This window comes from Symphodus melops, assembly GCF_947650265.1.
Source record: "Symphodus melops genome assembly, chromosome: 16".
Classification (NCBI taxonomy): Eukaryota; Metazoa; Chordata; class Actinopteri; order Labriformes; family Labridae; genus Symphodus; species Symphodus melops.
The window spans coordinates 23722230-23735184 of NC_136706.1; the positions used below are offsets into that span (position 1 = coordinate 23722230).

A 12955-nucleotide genomic window follows, 5' to 3' on the forward strand; every position below is an offset into this window, starting at 1 on the left:
GAGTGGTGAGGGCCGGGGCTCTTCTGGCGGCGCACCAAGCCTCTCAGCTCAGCGTCTTTTGTGACGGCTGGCAGTCTGACAGGCTGTGCGGGCTCAGATAAGTGCAGCACATTAGAGCACTGTAGTTCATTCATCTGGAGACACAGTCAATGTCAGCACCCTGAAAACCCACCACGGAGTGTGTGTGAATGTAGGCCATGAGAGGAGCAGAGGGGGAAGCACACTGGGCCTCAGGATTTTGGCCCAGAGTCAAGCTGGTCTCTTTAGTTCACTGTGGGAAGCTGATGAAGTAAACGGACGAGATTTAGTTCACTTCAAACTGATTGAATTAGCTGTAGATATATTTTAAAAAACATGCAAGTGGAATTACTTAAAATTTTAAAATGAGATACAGCCATACAGCCAGATAAGACCCACTGCAGTTTATCTATTCTGAGTGACATTTTCTTGCATTGTTTTGTGTATTAAAAAGGTGTGCTTTTTAAAATCTTTATCAAGAGATAAGACGGTGAATAGAGTTGGAAATCATCGAGGGAAAGACAGACTGGGTAAAGACATGTGGTGTGTGTGATAACCAATTTTTACTATATAAAACCCAACATAAATGTTGACCGCAGATTAACTCCCAGTCCCAAACATAATTGTTGCCCCGTGTGAGGCCTTCTACACTAACATTATGGTGCCCCGTGTGAGGCCTTCTACACTAACATTATGGTGCCCCGTGTGAGTCCTTCTACACTAACATTATGGTGCCCCGTGTGAGGCCTTCTACACTAACATTATGGCGCCCCGTGTGAGTCCTTCTACACCAACATTATGGTGCCCCGTGTGAGGCCTTCTACACTAACATTATGGCGCCCCGTGTGAGTCCTTCTACACCAACATTATGGTGCCCCGTGTGAGGCCTTCTACCCTAACATTATGGTGCCCCGTGTGAGGCCCGTCACACCAACATTATGGCGCCCCGTGTGAGTCCTTCTACACCAACATTATGGTGTAACGTGTGAGGTCTTTAATAGTCGATTGTTTACTCACAGTAATCTGAATTTATAATCCTTAAAGGGATTGTTCTGAAAAAAAATTGAATTTCTTTGGGAGATTGCAATTTTTGTTGATTTTTAAGCAACATGGACATCAAGGTGTGTGTTAGTTGTGTTGTTGTGTGTTGGTGAGTTGAATAGTTTCACTTGTTTTGTGCTCTTTGTTGTTTGAGACAACACGTTTGTCCAGTTAGTAACATCATAATTGTTGCATAGCCAGCTGTCTGAGAGGTGTGACTTCCCCAATCGTTAGGGTGTGAATCGCCTTGACTGTCTTTTTGCACAGACTGCAGTGATCAATTTGGAAATTGAGGTCAAACTTGCCTCTTGTTGATTTAACTTGGTTTTAGCTTAGTAGCTTTGCTAACAGTAATCCACTAGGGTTTTGATTTATCACTTTAAAGAGGTACCAAACCCTATGTGGGCCATGAGCTGAGACTCCTTTTGGATCTGTTGCTGGTCTGACACATCTCTCCTCTGAGGAGATTAAACCTAAACAGCTATTCAATTAGCATTTGTGATAACAACTTTAAAGAATTAGGTGACTGGCCAACCACCATGCCAGGATCACCCCCAACAAAGACAGAATGTATGCAGGAGACAACAGCAGCCAGAGCCAAGGCTCCCTGCAGATCAGACGATCCTCCCTCAGGTTGGAGTTGCTGCTTTTATCCACCTCCCTTTAATGTTCAACAGTCTGAACTCCTGCACCCTCAGCACATGTGAAGAAAAATTAGCGAAGTTAGTTCAGTGTATGAATCATCCAACTGGGAAACCACATAGTGCATTTCAGTGCAAATCATATTTACAGGACGATAAACACCAGGCACAGCTAGCCCAGGTTCAAGATTAGAAACACATTCTCAGTTTAATAATATTGTTTATTTATATTAATAATTAAATAAAGATAATTATTAATGTTAATTTGATGACCAAATGTTACTCTATAAAACCCAACATGATTGTTGACATGAATCAAAAAACCCAGAAAAAAGTGTGTTGGGGAAATCTTAGACGTGCAGAGTGCTGAGCTGTTAGGTGAAGAAACCTGACAGCAGAACCAACATGTTGATTTAGTTTAGTACATGCTGTGCTCACTCTAATGACCTGATGGACAGGATGAAGAACTGAACGTCACAGGACTGGAGAGCAGACTGAAACACCTCTCTCAGTCTGAAGCAGCTTTTTGTGCCAGCTCCTCCTGACAAACTCGCTTCATGAACACCCAGAGGGGTGAATCATCAGGATTATGTCTCTGGGTCGAGTCCAGCACAAAGTTCTGCATTTCTTCATAAGTGAAACCAGCTGAAGAGCTAATGATCCAGATGGGCCAAGAAACCCTGGTGGTCCCTGAACACGGGCTCGTTATAATCTCTTCATTTACATAATCCTCCTCAGCGACTGGGATTCATTTAACGACACCTCTGACTCACATGAACCTGAGTGGAGCCGCAGAGCTGGTTTACAAGCTTCAGTGTGACCGACAGAATCAGGGTCTTCTAAAACCCCGTCACCAGTCAGTTCTACTTTACCACCGTCTGAAAACGTACATCTTCAACTGTGTATCCCTGCAGGAGTGTGCACGTAATCAACACAAGAATTTAAATGTGGTGACTCTAAAGTTTATTTTTATTTTCTGTCAGCGAGAACAAATGATGAGTTTGTGATCGACAGCTGAGTGAGATGTGATTTGAAACTGGGCAGTCAGCTTTCAGCGTTAAACGTGATAAAATAAAAAGGTCTGAAATGTTTGAATTCTTTTTTGCATCTCATGCTGTTTTGTCCCTTCAGGCTCCCCGTAGATAGTTTTCCTTAGTGTCTCCCTGACAAACGCTGGACATAGATTGTGATTTAACGTCCAACTGTGACAACCAGAGTTCCTGATCTTTTTTTTTAATGAGGCCGTATTCTTTACGTTCTCAGGGACTCTTTATGCTCTCAGTCCCAAAACACAAGGTTCTGATAACGATGTGAAGAAGTCAAAGTCTCAAAGACGCCACCTGGACGTTATCACAGGAGTGAAATAATGTCCGTTTACAAAGTGCCATTTTCAACAGTGTCATCTATTGACCTTATAAACCCAAATGTTTGGTTCATACCGGTGCTGGCCACTAGATGGCAGTGTTACTGTTTGTCACAAGACAGGGCTGCAGGCCCACCTTTTCATAACGCTCTTTACAAGCAAGGAGCTGGACTGAAAGAAAATAAAGACGACTTGGTTTCATCACCATTATTTAATTTCCTGAATGTAAAATCTTTATGTACAGACATTAAAAATGTGACAGTTTGTGTTAAATCTGTTAAAGATGGCCGACAGAAGCAGAGATATTAGCACAGAGCTTTGATTTGATGTCGGATGCACAGAGCCAACATAAGAAGCTGTATGAGTCCATCTGAAGATGGAGGCAGTGAATGAACGAGGACCGACAGGAAGCTCAAACTCCGCCCCTCGTTTCTTTCACGTCTCGCTCCTCTCTCAAACAGGAAGAGGAGCGCGCTCCTGCTCGTTGACTTTCTCTCTGGTGGACTTTCAGACGTTTTCAGAGACGTCTTCTTCTCGGCTCTTGTGACGTCACGTCGGTCTCCACCTGTTAGCCTGAAACTGTGCGTGAGACTGTCAGGCCTCTTTAAGCGTCTGTCAGTAACAGACAGACAGATGTCCGAGCAGCTCCGGTCCGTCTTACTGACCCGTCTTCTTGTCCTTTTGGAAACTGAAGCTGGTCCGGCGGCTCAGTTTTCTCTGTTTCTGGGTGAAGTAATCGGCCCGGGAGGAGCTGGCCCGAGACTCCAGGATGTAGTTCACCTGAAGGAAGAGAAAATAAAACGCTTTAGTCACCACGCTTTAAAGTATTTATTCGATTGTATTAATTTCACTGCTGATGTCCTCAAATGACGGTCAGACAGTCAGAACTCACCTTTAGCACGATTTCGTTGACCGTAGCAGCATCGGACTCAAAGTAGAGAGGCTTGTAGTCATGGTTACTGAGATAAGTAAGTTTAAAAATGGCATGACCTGAAAGACAGAGATAAAAACTTTAAAGACAAAACAGAGATGACACTTTCTCTCCAGCAGGACTTTAGTCAGCTCTTCATGTGATCTGAGGTTTGAATCCAAACTGCACGCCAGCGTTAGATATCACGTCACATCGTGCGGCATCAAATTCACGCCGTCCACGCCGCATGTGTTAAACATTTACTTCTATGATCTGTGAATTTCAGTTTCCCTGGGCAACAATTATAGCAACGAGTGTTTTATTTTGAGGGTGGACAAACTGAAGTGTGGTGCTTTTATTTTGAAAGTAGACAAAATGAAGTGTGGGGCATTTATTTTGAAGGTGCACAAACTGAAGTGTGGTGCATTTATTTTGAAGGTATACAACCTGAAGTGTGGTGCATTTATTTTGAAGGTATACAACCTGAAGTGTGGTGCTTTTATTTTGAAGGTATACAACCTGAAGTGTGGTGCTTTTATTTTGAAAGTATACAAACTGTAGTGTGGTGCTTTTATTTTGAAGGTATACCAGCTGAAGTGTGGTGCTTTTATTTTGAAGGTTTACCAGCTGAAGTGCGGTGCTTTTATTTTGAAGGTGGACAAACTGAAGTGTGGTGCTTTCCTTTTAAACGTAAGACCCTCAACTTGGAAACCAATTGAGTCCAGCTGTAAGGACATGGTGTGTGTGTGTGTGTGTGTGTGTGTGTGTGTGTGTGTGTAATAATGACAAGCTGAAACCTTCATCTTTACTCTGACACCCGATGTGAGGGTCGTCCATTCAAACACAGTGAATGTGTGTGTGTGTGTGTGTGTGTCACTCACTGGGGCTCCTCTCCTCTACGAGGTCACAGGCACAGAGGTGGTCCGAGTCGATGGAGATCGGTTTCTGTCGGATCCAGAACTTTGTACTGGCCTTCTGATTGGTGACGGGATCGATCTCCAATTTCTCTCCTGAAATCCCTGAAGAGGAAACACAGACACGTTTCACGCTCGTTCACGATTCAACATCGAGTGAGAGGACACGAGAGGACGCCTCCTCTCAGGGATCAGTTTAAGACGACACACGGTTCATCTTTTATTTACTTTATAAATCCTCGTGTGTTTCTTAGAAGTAGTCTGGACATCCTGCAGCGCCCCCTGCTGGGAGCTTTTTATAGTGTCATTTGTCTTTACCTTTATATGTAGAAAACAAACTTGTCTCTCAAACGTGTCTAATATGTCTGAGCATGTTTTAACTACTCTTTTATTCTTTGAAGCTCTGGAGCACTTTGAGAGTCTCCACTGTGAATAAATGTAGAAATGAAATGTCTGATTATTTTTGCAGCTCAGTGCGAGCGTGTCGTGAGCGTGCACCTAGCTGGACGTCCGTGGTGAAGCGCAGCTTGTGGATCATGCTGATCTTAAAGGACTTGTAGTGGTGACTGCTCAGCATGTCCTGGACTGTGGTGATGTCGATGGGCGGGTCTTCCTCTGAGCTCTCCTCGCCTCTCGAGCCTGAAGACACAGGAAACAGGAAGTAAACATCTGAACTCCACTGGACTCTGCTTCCTCTGATCAGAGAGGTTGAAATCCGAGACTGCAGTCTGATCCGGGTTCACTTACTGTTTTCTCTGACGAGACAAAACTCCAGAGTGCTCTGAGTCTCCAGTGTGGAGTCCAAGTCCACGGAGACGTTCGGCTCCGCCTGCTTCTCCAGACGATACATCGGACCTGACCGGGAGAGAGACAAGCGTGTTCTCATCTCTGTGAACGATGAGACGCCTGAATGTGAGGACCAGGAAGAAGGAGGATCTGGTACCTGTGTGATTACCTGAGCCTTTCTGAGAGCCTTTCCTTTTCTTCAGAGCCTTCTGGAGGATTTCCTTCATGGTGACCTTCAGACTGTCCACGGGGATCAGAGAGAAGCCGTGAGCAGCATTTCTACACGGGGAAGAAAAAAACAACACAGGTTAACGTTTGTCTGTCGATTCATCTCAGTCACCTGAACACGACCCCGACCGCTCAGAACCACCTGGATCATCCAGTGTTTGTACCCGGGTCGGGTCATTTCCTGTGACTCCGCCCACCAGGAAGTCAAGTGCATTCCCTCTGTTGTTAAACAACCTTACGTTAACCTCAAATACCCAACACTTATCAAAGACGGAGACGTGTTTCCTCTTATCGTTGTAGCAGACGACCAGCGTGGGGAACAATGTTTATCGTTGCCATGGAAACACCGGCTGTTACCTCTGCACAAGGAGAGAGCTGCTGTGATGAAAACGTCACGTACGTCACACTCAGCTCGTCTGCAAAACAGATTCTCTTCCTCAGGTGGGTTTCACCCGGTCGTCATGACAACGGTCGACGGCTTTAACAAACACGCTGCCGACTTGAACTCACATCCTGACAAACAGCGACTGTCTGGAGGCGAGACCCGGCGACGAGTACTTCTCCACCAGCGCCAGCGTGCTGAAGCCGAACTTGTGGATGGGCTCGTTGGAGTCCAGAGGAGGGAAGTCCGTGTCGACCTCGCCGTCGTCCTCTGCGATGTGGAGGCAGTAGGCGTTGACATTCTCGCTGTGGAGCAGAGGAAGGGGAGACGTGGTCACACGCACGCTCACGTGGAGCTGACGCGGCGTTGACTCGTTCGTGTACTGACTTGAGTTTGGGTTCTCGCCCCTCGCCCGTGTACTGCCAGCAGATAAGTCCGATGAGGTCGTGGACGCGGGCGTTGGCGATGGTCACCACGGTCATGGGATGAAGTTTCTCCTGAGCCATCTGCATGGAGAGGTAGACGTCGATCTTCTTGGTGGCCGTCGTGCCGATGTGGCCCTGAGAGAGAAACGTGAGAAACTGAAGGAGACGCACGAAGCGACAACATCCTGACAAACTCATCGAACTGCTTCGGATCGACTGTCAACCTTCTGTTCATACGTTCAGAATTTACAGTTAAAGACAAAGTCAGCAGCTGTCTCCTTCAAAATAAAACTCATCTTCGCCTAAAGTGAAGCTGCTCCATTGTCCCTTCAAAATAAAACTCAGTCTTCTCCTAAAGTGAAGCTGCTCCATTGTCCCTTCAAAATAAAACTCAGTCTTCTCCTAAAGTGAAGCTGCTCCATTGCCCCTTCAAAATAAAACTCAGTCTTCTCCTAAAATGAAGCTGCTCCATTGTCCCTTCAAAATAAAACTCAGTCTTCTCCTAAAGTGAAGCTGCTCCATTGTCCCTTCAAAATAAAACTCAGTCTTCTCCTAAAGTGAAGCTGCTCCATTGCCCCTTCAAAATAAAACTCAGTCTTCTCCTAAAATGAAGCTGCTCCATTGTCCCTTCAAAATAAAACTCAGTCTTCTCCTAAAGTGAAGCTGCTCCATTGTCCCTTCAAAATAAAACTCAGTCTTCTCCTAAAGTGAAGATGCTCCATTGTCCCTTCAAAATAAAACTCAGTCTTCTCCTAGTGAAACTGCTCCATAGTCCCTTCAAAATAAAACTCAGTCTTCTCCTAAAGTGAAGCTGCTCTTTTGTCCCTTCAAAATGTTGGACAGGAAGTTGATGAGCAGCGGCGGTTAGCTTGTGCTAGCGATCTAAAGCTGTAATCTGCAGACATACAGAGTGATGTGACTTTAGGAGGAGGTTAGCGGGAGTGTGACGTCTTTGAAGAGACGCCGAGCGTTTTTACTAAACGCTTTGTTCTGGTAACTAATGTAAATGTGAGCGTTTGACAAACAGAAGCTTGGGATGTCTCACCTTCCCGTCAAACTTGGAGTATTCATTGAAGGGGTTGTTGAGCTGCTGCGGACACTGCTCCAGCCGCAGGGAGAGGGTGGATTTGGTTCCGGATGTCCGAGGCCGGTCCTTCAAGTCCCGTTTTTCAAACAGTAACCCCAGATCCTCCACTGGACACAGAACCAGGAAGAAGCTTCACGATCACAAGCTCAAATAATGAAATGGACCGCTATATGACGCAATACGACCCGTTTCATCGTCTGAGCCGGGTCGTTGAAGACGTCTCAGAAATAACAAAAACCCCCACAGGAAGCAGGATGGAATCAACGTGCGAGTGGTTGCTATGGTTACTGGGTTTTTTCCCCCCCCTGCTTTTTGGCAGATTTGCAAAGCAGCCATGTGCATACGTCCATCTGCTACATCGGACGTGAAGGTCAGAGAGGAAACTTGAGATAAGAAAGTTCATCATGTACCTGACTGGGAGGACGAGCGCTCCTTCCACTGAATGTTTTTACATTTGATTTGGTTCTGCCGCTCCTTCCGTAACCGCTCGAGTCTTTGGGCTGAAAAGAGACGGAACCGTTTTAAATTCATGACAAGAAGAAAACAGAACAGAACACAAGTTGATGCTTCAGAGTCCATCTTCAGAGAGAATATGTGCAACATGTTGGGCAGCCCTCTCCTCTTACCAGCAGCTCCCGCTTTCTCTCGACCGTCTTGTTGGTCTCCTGATGACAAACAGCCACCGCATGGTCAGAGCTCAGGGCGGAAATCTACCCACAACCCAGAACCAGGACCAGAACCAGGACCAGCACTCCACCAAACTCAGTCCAAAAACCAAGAGAGACTAAAGGAGACGACAGTCTACCTTTGGACTCCCTCCATCATCGATCCTTTCAAACACACGACACCTGAGCAGAGCTCAAACTGATGATTTTCCTTTGATTTGTTTTCCACCCACAGTCAAACGTTTCACAGGGACACGATTCATCAGCTCGTCTCCATGAGGAAACCAAAGAGGCCGACTCAACAGACTGAGACTTTAACAGGCGGATTTCCAGACTCGGTCCGTGCCGGGACCTGAGCCAGCGACACTTCGGTTCCCAACTCCAAGTCCCCTGGGAACCTTCGCATCATTTTTGCAAACAAGCGGACTGTTGTTTAACCATTAAATAACCCGAGTTAAAATTAACCACGTTACAGATTCTGAGAAAAACAGAAAAAAATCAAAGAATTTAATGTTCTTTTACTGAAGGGTTTCTTCTCATTTTGATCTACAATAAATTAGAGCAAAATATTTTCTCACTGTAATTATTTATTGTGTATTTAAGTTATTTTTGAAGGGGTCAAAAAGTTCATTACAATATTATTGAAAATATATTTTTTTTTAAAAACCTGTGGCCCGTGAGCGAGGGAGCCCTGCTCTAGAAGGGAGCGATTCATTGGTTCATCCCGGGGGCTCAAACATGTTTGACGCTCCCACAGACTGAACTCGTCTCAGATGTTTAATTAAACGGCGTCAAAATCTCTGAAACTCGCACGCGCAGAACAACGAGCTCATTAGCTTCTAAATCATGACAAATGTTCCCCGACAGCTGCAGGTCTGAGACCACAGATCTTTCATGACAGGGGCGGGGAGACGGGGCATCTGTTGCCATGGTGATTTGTCAGTTTGTGAAGGGGCAATCAGGAAGGAGAAAAAAAAAAGCCCATAGCCCCTCCCCTCCCCGCCCAGACGGCGTGCAATCACTGCCACTCCAACATGATGACGTTTATCTAACGTTCTGTCTGTAGGGGATCGAATCATGTCGCCGCCCCGTCCAAAAAGTCCAAACTTCTTTGACGTCCATAAAGTTCTGTCACAGCTACAAGAACGATCTGACACTTGATTTGCAAAGTATTCATCTCAGATAAACGGTTAAGATTTGTTAGTTTGATCCGTTACTCACCTCAGAGAAATTAATGAAGCGTTCACAATCTCACCCCACGCTTTAAACAACTTTACCGTCAGCCCGGATTAGACCCTCAAACCCCCAGAAAGCAGCAGCTCAGGCTCTCTGCTGGACCCCCCCCCCCTGTGGTCCATAGAGGGTCCAGCAGAGAGCCTGAGCTGCTCACGGCCTGCAGACCTGGTGAAGACATGTACCTGTGTTTGAGCGCCGCCGGATCCCAAAGTCCCAGCTGGAGGTGATGTCCATGGACTGGGAGAGGTCGCAGGCGTGATTGTCCGTCACGCCGGTCCCCACCTCGCTCAGAGAACCCGAACCTGTCGACCCACAGCTGCTGCCGGGCACCAGAGCCAGCTGGCACTTTTCCAGATCCACATCCTGGTCGATCAGGACCATCTCGCACATCCCCGTGTCGTCGCTGGTCACGTGAGACTGTCGGATGTGGGCCAGGATAATGGCTGGATTGTCCAAGAAAGCCATTCCCTCTGCTCTAAGTGAGGCGTGGCTTAGAGCTGCGGGGGCTTTCTGCTTCTCCTCTCACTGTCTTTCCTGAACGCCGGAGGACCCTTGTCGTCCTTCAGTATCTCTGTGAGAGCGTTAAAGTGGAGGCTGATGACGAGTGGAGAGCAGTCATCTTCTCTCTGTTATTCTCTCCGATCCGAGGCAGGAGGAAAGCAAGAACCTGTCTGAAGAGACGAACAGAGACGCACCCATCCGCTTTAGTGCTGATGTTTGTATAACATAACTAATAGTGTTGTTGTTGTTGTTGTTGGCAGTATGTGTGAGGCTACCCGGCATTACATTGTTCTTCCTGTTAAAATACAAACAGGAAGCAGTTGTCAGGTTTTTCAAATTAAATCTTTTAAACTGAAATGTAAGAGTTGGACTTTTGATCAGCTGCTCCATCTCGTCAGATCTGAGAATGTTTTTAAGTGTCCATCGAGTTTTCTGAATCAGTGGCGTGGATCGGCGTCGCCAGTCCGATATCAGATACGTCAATGACTTCAACATCGTACCTGATACCGATAAACGATCGAGCGGTCTCAAGCTGTCGGGAGGTGATCTGCCAAGCTTGAGGGTTGAAACTGAGCTGCGGTTCATAATGGTTCTAAAAGTCAACACATCTTTCACTGCACATGATGTGGATATTTAACTCGACAGAGATGAACAACCAGCTTCACTGGATGGATTCTGTTTTTCCTTTACAGACAAAACTGTTACCCTCTTTTCCTTTTCACACGGACAATAAACTGCACCAAAAATCTCTTCACTGCACCTAACAGTCATGTGCAGGTATCTGTTTACAGTCGGCCTACAAGTACAGAGAGTGTTTATCATGACAGAGTAACGCTGAGTAAAGAGTGGAGGACGAACTGTCCAGGAAGAGGACAATTCATAAATCATCTCATTCAACCGTTTGATCAGGAGCGCCATGGGACGACCCGATGACGTGGTTCTGTGTTTGTCCAACATTGACATTAAGTGTGAGCCGTCACTGTGTTGATCAGTAAATAAATGTCCTCTTCCAAAACACAAGGTGGACTGTCCTGAGTGTTTACACTGCCAACACAAAGCTGTAATCTAAACACTGACAGGAAAGCAGTGAGTCAGGGCAAATCAAACCCTCCGTGTTGTATCAGCCTGACTGGAAACCTGAGTGATAAAAAGCTCAACAGATAAACAATAATAATGATCTTAAAAAGGGTTCTGCTGAAGCCACAATGACTTTGATGAGCAGGCCAGGGAAGTTTTATAGAGCTACACTTTAATGTATTTAATGTAAATATGAAGATTCATTCTTGGACTTAATCATAATAATAATAAAATAATAATAAATCTACTGGCTTCCATCACGTCATTCATAAAACACAGTTACTCCCAAAGAGACTTGTGCTAACTGTAAGTTAGCTTCAGTTTGAAGGGTTTTTAAAGTTCACTAAGAAACACCACTCGTGTCAGTTACATGTTTATTTGTTTGGCTAAAAGAAGACGCCTTTCTTCTCTTTTATGTCTGTTTAAGGTCACATCTTCCTTTACCTTTTTATCTAAATAAAAAAGTAATTTGGCTACTTTGACGTTAGCTGCTGCTAGTTAGCTCCCTTTGAACCTCGCTAGCTCACAGGCTAACTCAAACCATCTGCATTAAAATATAAGTCGTCCTTAAACTCCCAAAACAAGTAAAGAGCTTCAAACTTAATGATCAGACTTTAATTCTAACAACACAAGAGTGTCAGAGCAGTGGTTTTATCCACTTAGCTCGTTAGCTCATTAATGCTAAGACCTCTGAAGCTCTTTATTGGGCAGCTAGCTGCGGTTAGCTTAGCTGCTAGGCTAGCCTCCCTGAGTATTTAACGTGAGTTCATGACGTCGTCAAACCTTCAGAAGTCACATCCGGTGATGAGACGAGATCTCCCCTTGTTCCCATTTCACCCGTACATCCTCCCGTTCAGTGACTCTGCTCATGAGTAATGAAGCACTAGAGCAACATCATAACACAACAAGCCGAAGCTAACCGCTGAGCCTAGCCTACCGGAAACAGCAAATGTCTACTTCCGGTTCATCTCTTTGGCATAAACGACGATTTGAAATGTTTGCTTTTACTCTTTATCTAAATTGTAATGCACCTTGTAGTTTCTGGTTTTTAAGAAGCGTGCTTAACATACAATTAATATTATTTATTCATTTTAATTGTTATTGGTTGTGGTTTGATAGAATTATGTTTTGGCCAATGGACAATCAGTTTAATAGTTGATTAAAAAAAGAAAACGTAATTTGAAATTTAAACAGGCAATAGCAGCAGGTAAACTGTGTCCTCGCCTGCTGACATCAGCTGAATCTGTGATCAGACACATCAGACTGTCTGGACCTTCTGCTTTAGAGTCTTTACTTCAGACGTTAACAAACCAGTCTTTTATGATTCATTATGTTGAGTGGCCAAAGAGAAAGTTAAACAGATTCACTTAAAAGTGTTGTTAAAATTAAAACCCTGAAGCTTTGTGAAAAAGTGCCCGGCTTTTAAAGCTGCACAGCATATTTATTCAGAACTACAGGGGAGATAAATGTAGTGGGTTTTTTTACGTGATTTGCCTTCATTGCTGATGTGCCTTTTAGACGTTCAGCTTCTCCTCTGACAGCTCTCACTGTAAGGTGAGGTTAAATAAATAATGAATTTTAAATGACTTGTCAAGCCAATCCCATGCATATTAAATCAGCCAAAGCCGTAATTCCATCCAACCATCCAATCATCCAACCATCCATCCATCCCTCTGTCCAT

General features: G+C 45.0%; 1 protein-coding gene across 2 annotated transcripts; it reads right to left on the reverse strand.

Moving 5' to 3' along the window:
- Positions 1-3259: 3259 nt before the first annotated feature.
- Positions 3260-12242, reverse strand: mapkap1 (MAPK associated protein 1). Of its 2 annotated transcripts, none has more exons than XM_079364094.1 (12): positions 12058-12242; positions 9879-10367; positions 8206-8295; positions 7754-7902; positions 6671-6843; positions 6412-6588; positions 5843-5952; positions 5635-5742; positions 5386-5526; positions 4855-4992; positions 3956-4053; positions 3260-3843 (listed from the first exon to the last, which is right to left on the reverse strand). In XM_079364094.1, the coding sequence occupies exons 2-12, from the start codon at positions 10159-10161 to the stop codon at positions 3721-3723; spliced, it is 1590 nt and encodes a 529-aa protein (XP_079220220.1). In that variant the 5' UTR covers positions 10162-10367; positions 12058-12242; the 3' UTR covers positions 3260-3720. The 2 variants fall into 2 exon arrangements, with proteins under 2 accessions (XP_079220220.1, XP_079220219.1); XM_079364093.1 differs by having other exon boundaries at positions 5831-5952.
- Positions 12243-12955: the final 713 nt, after the last annotated feature.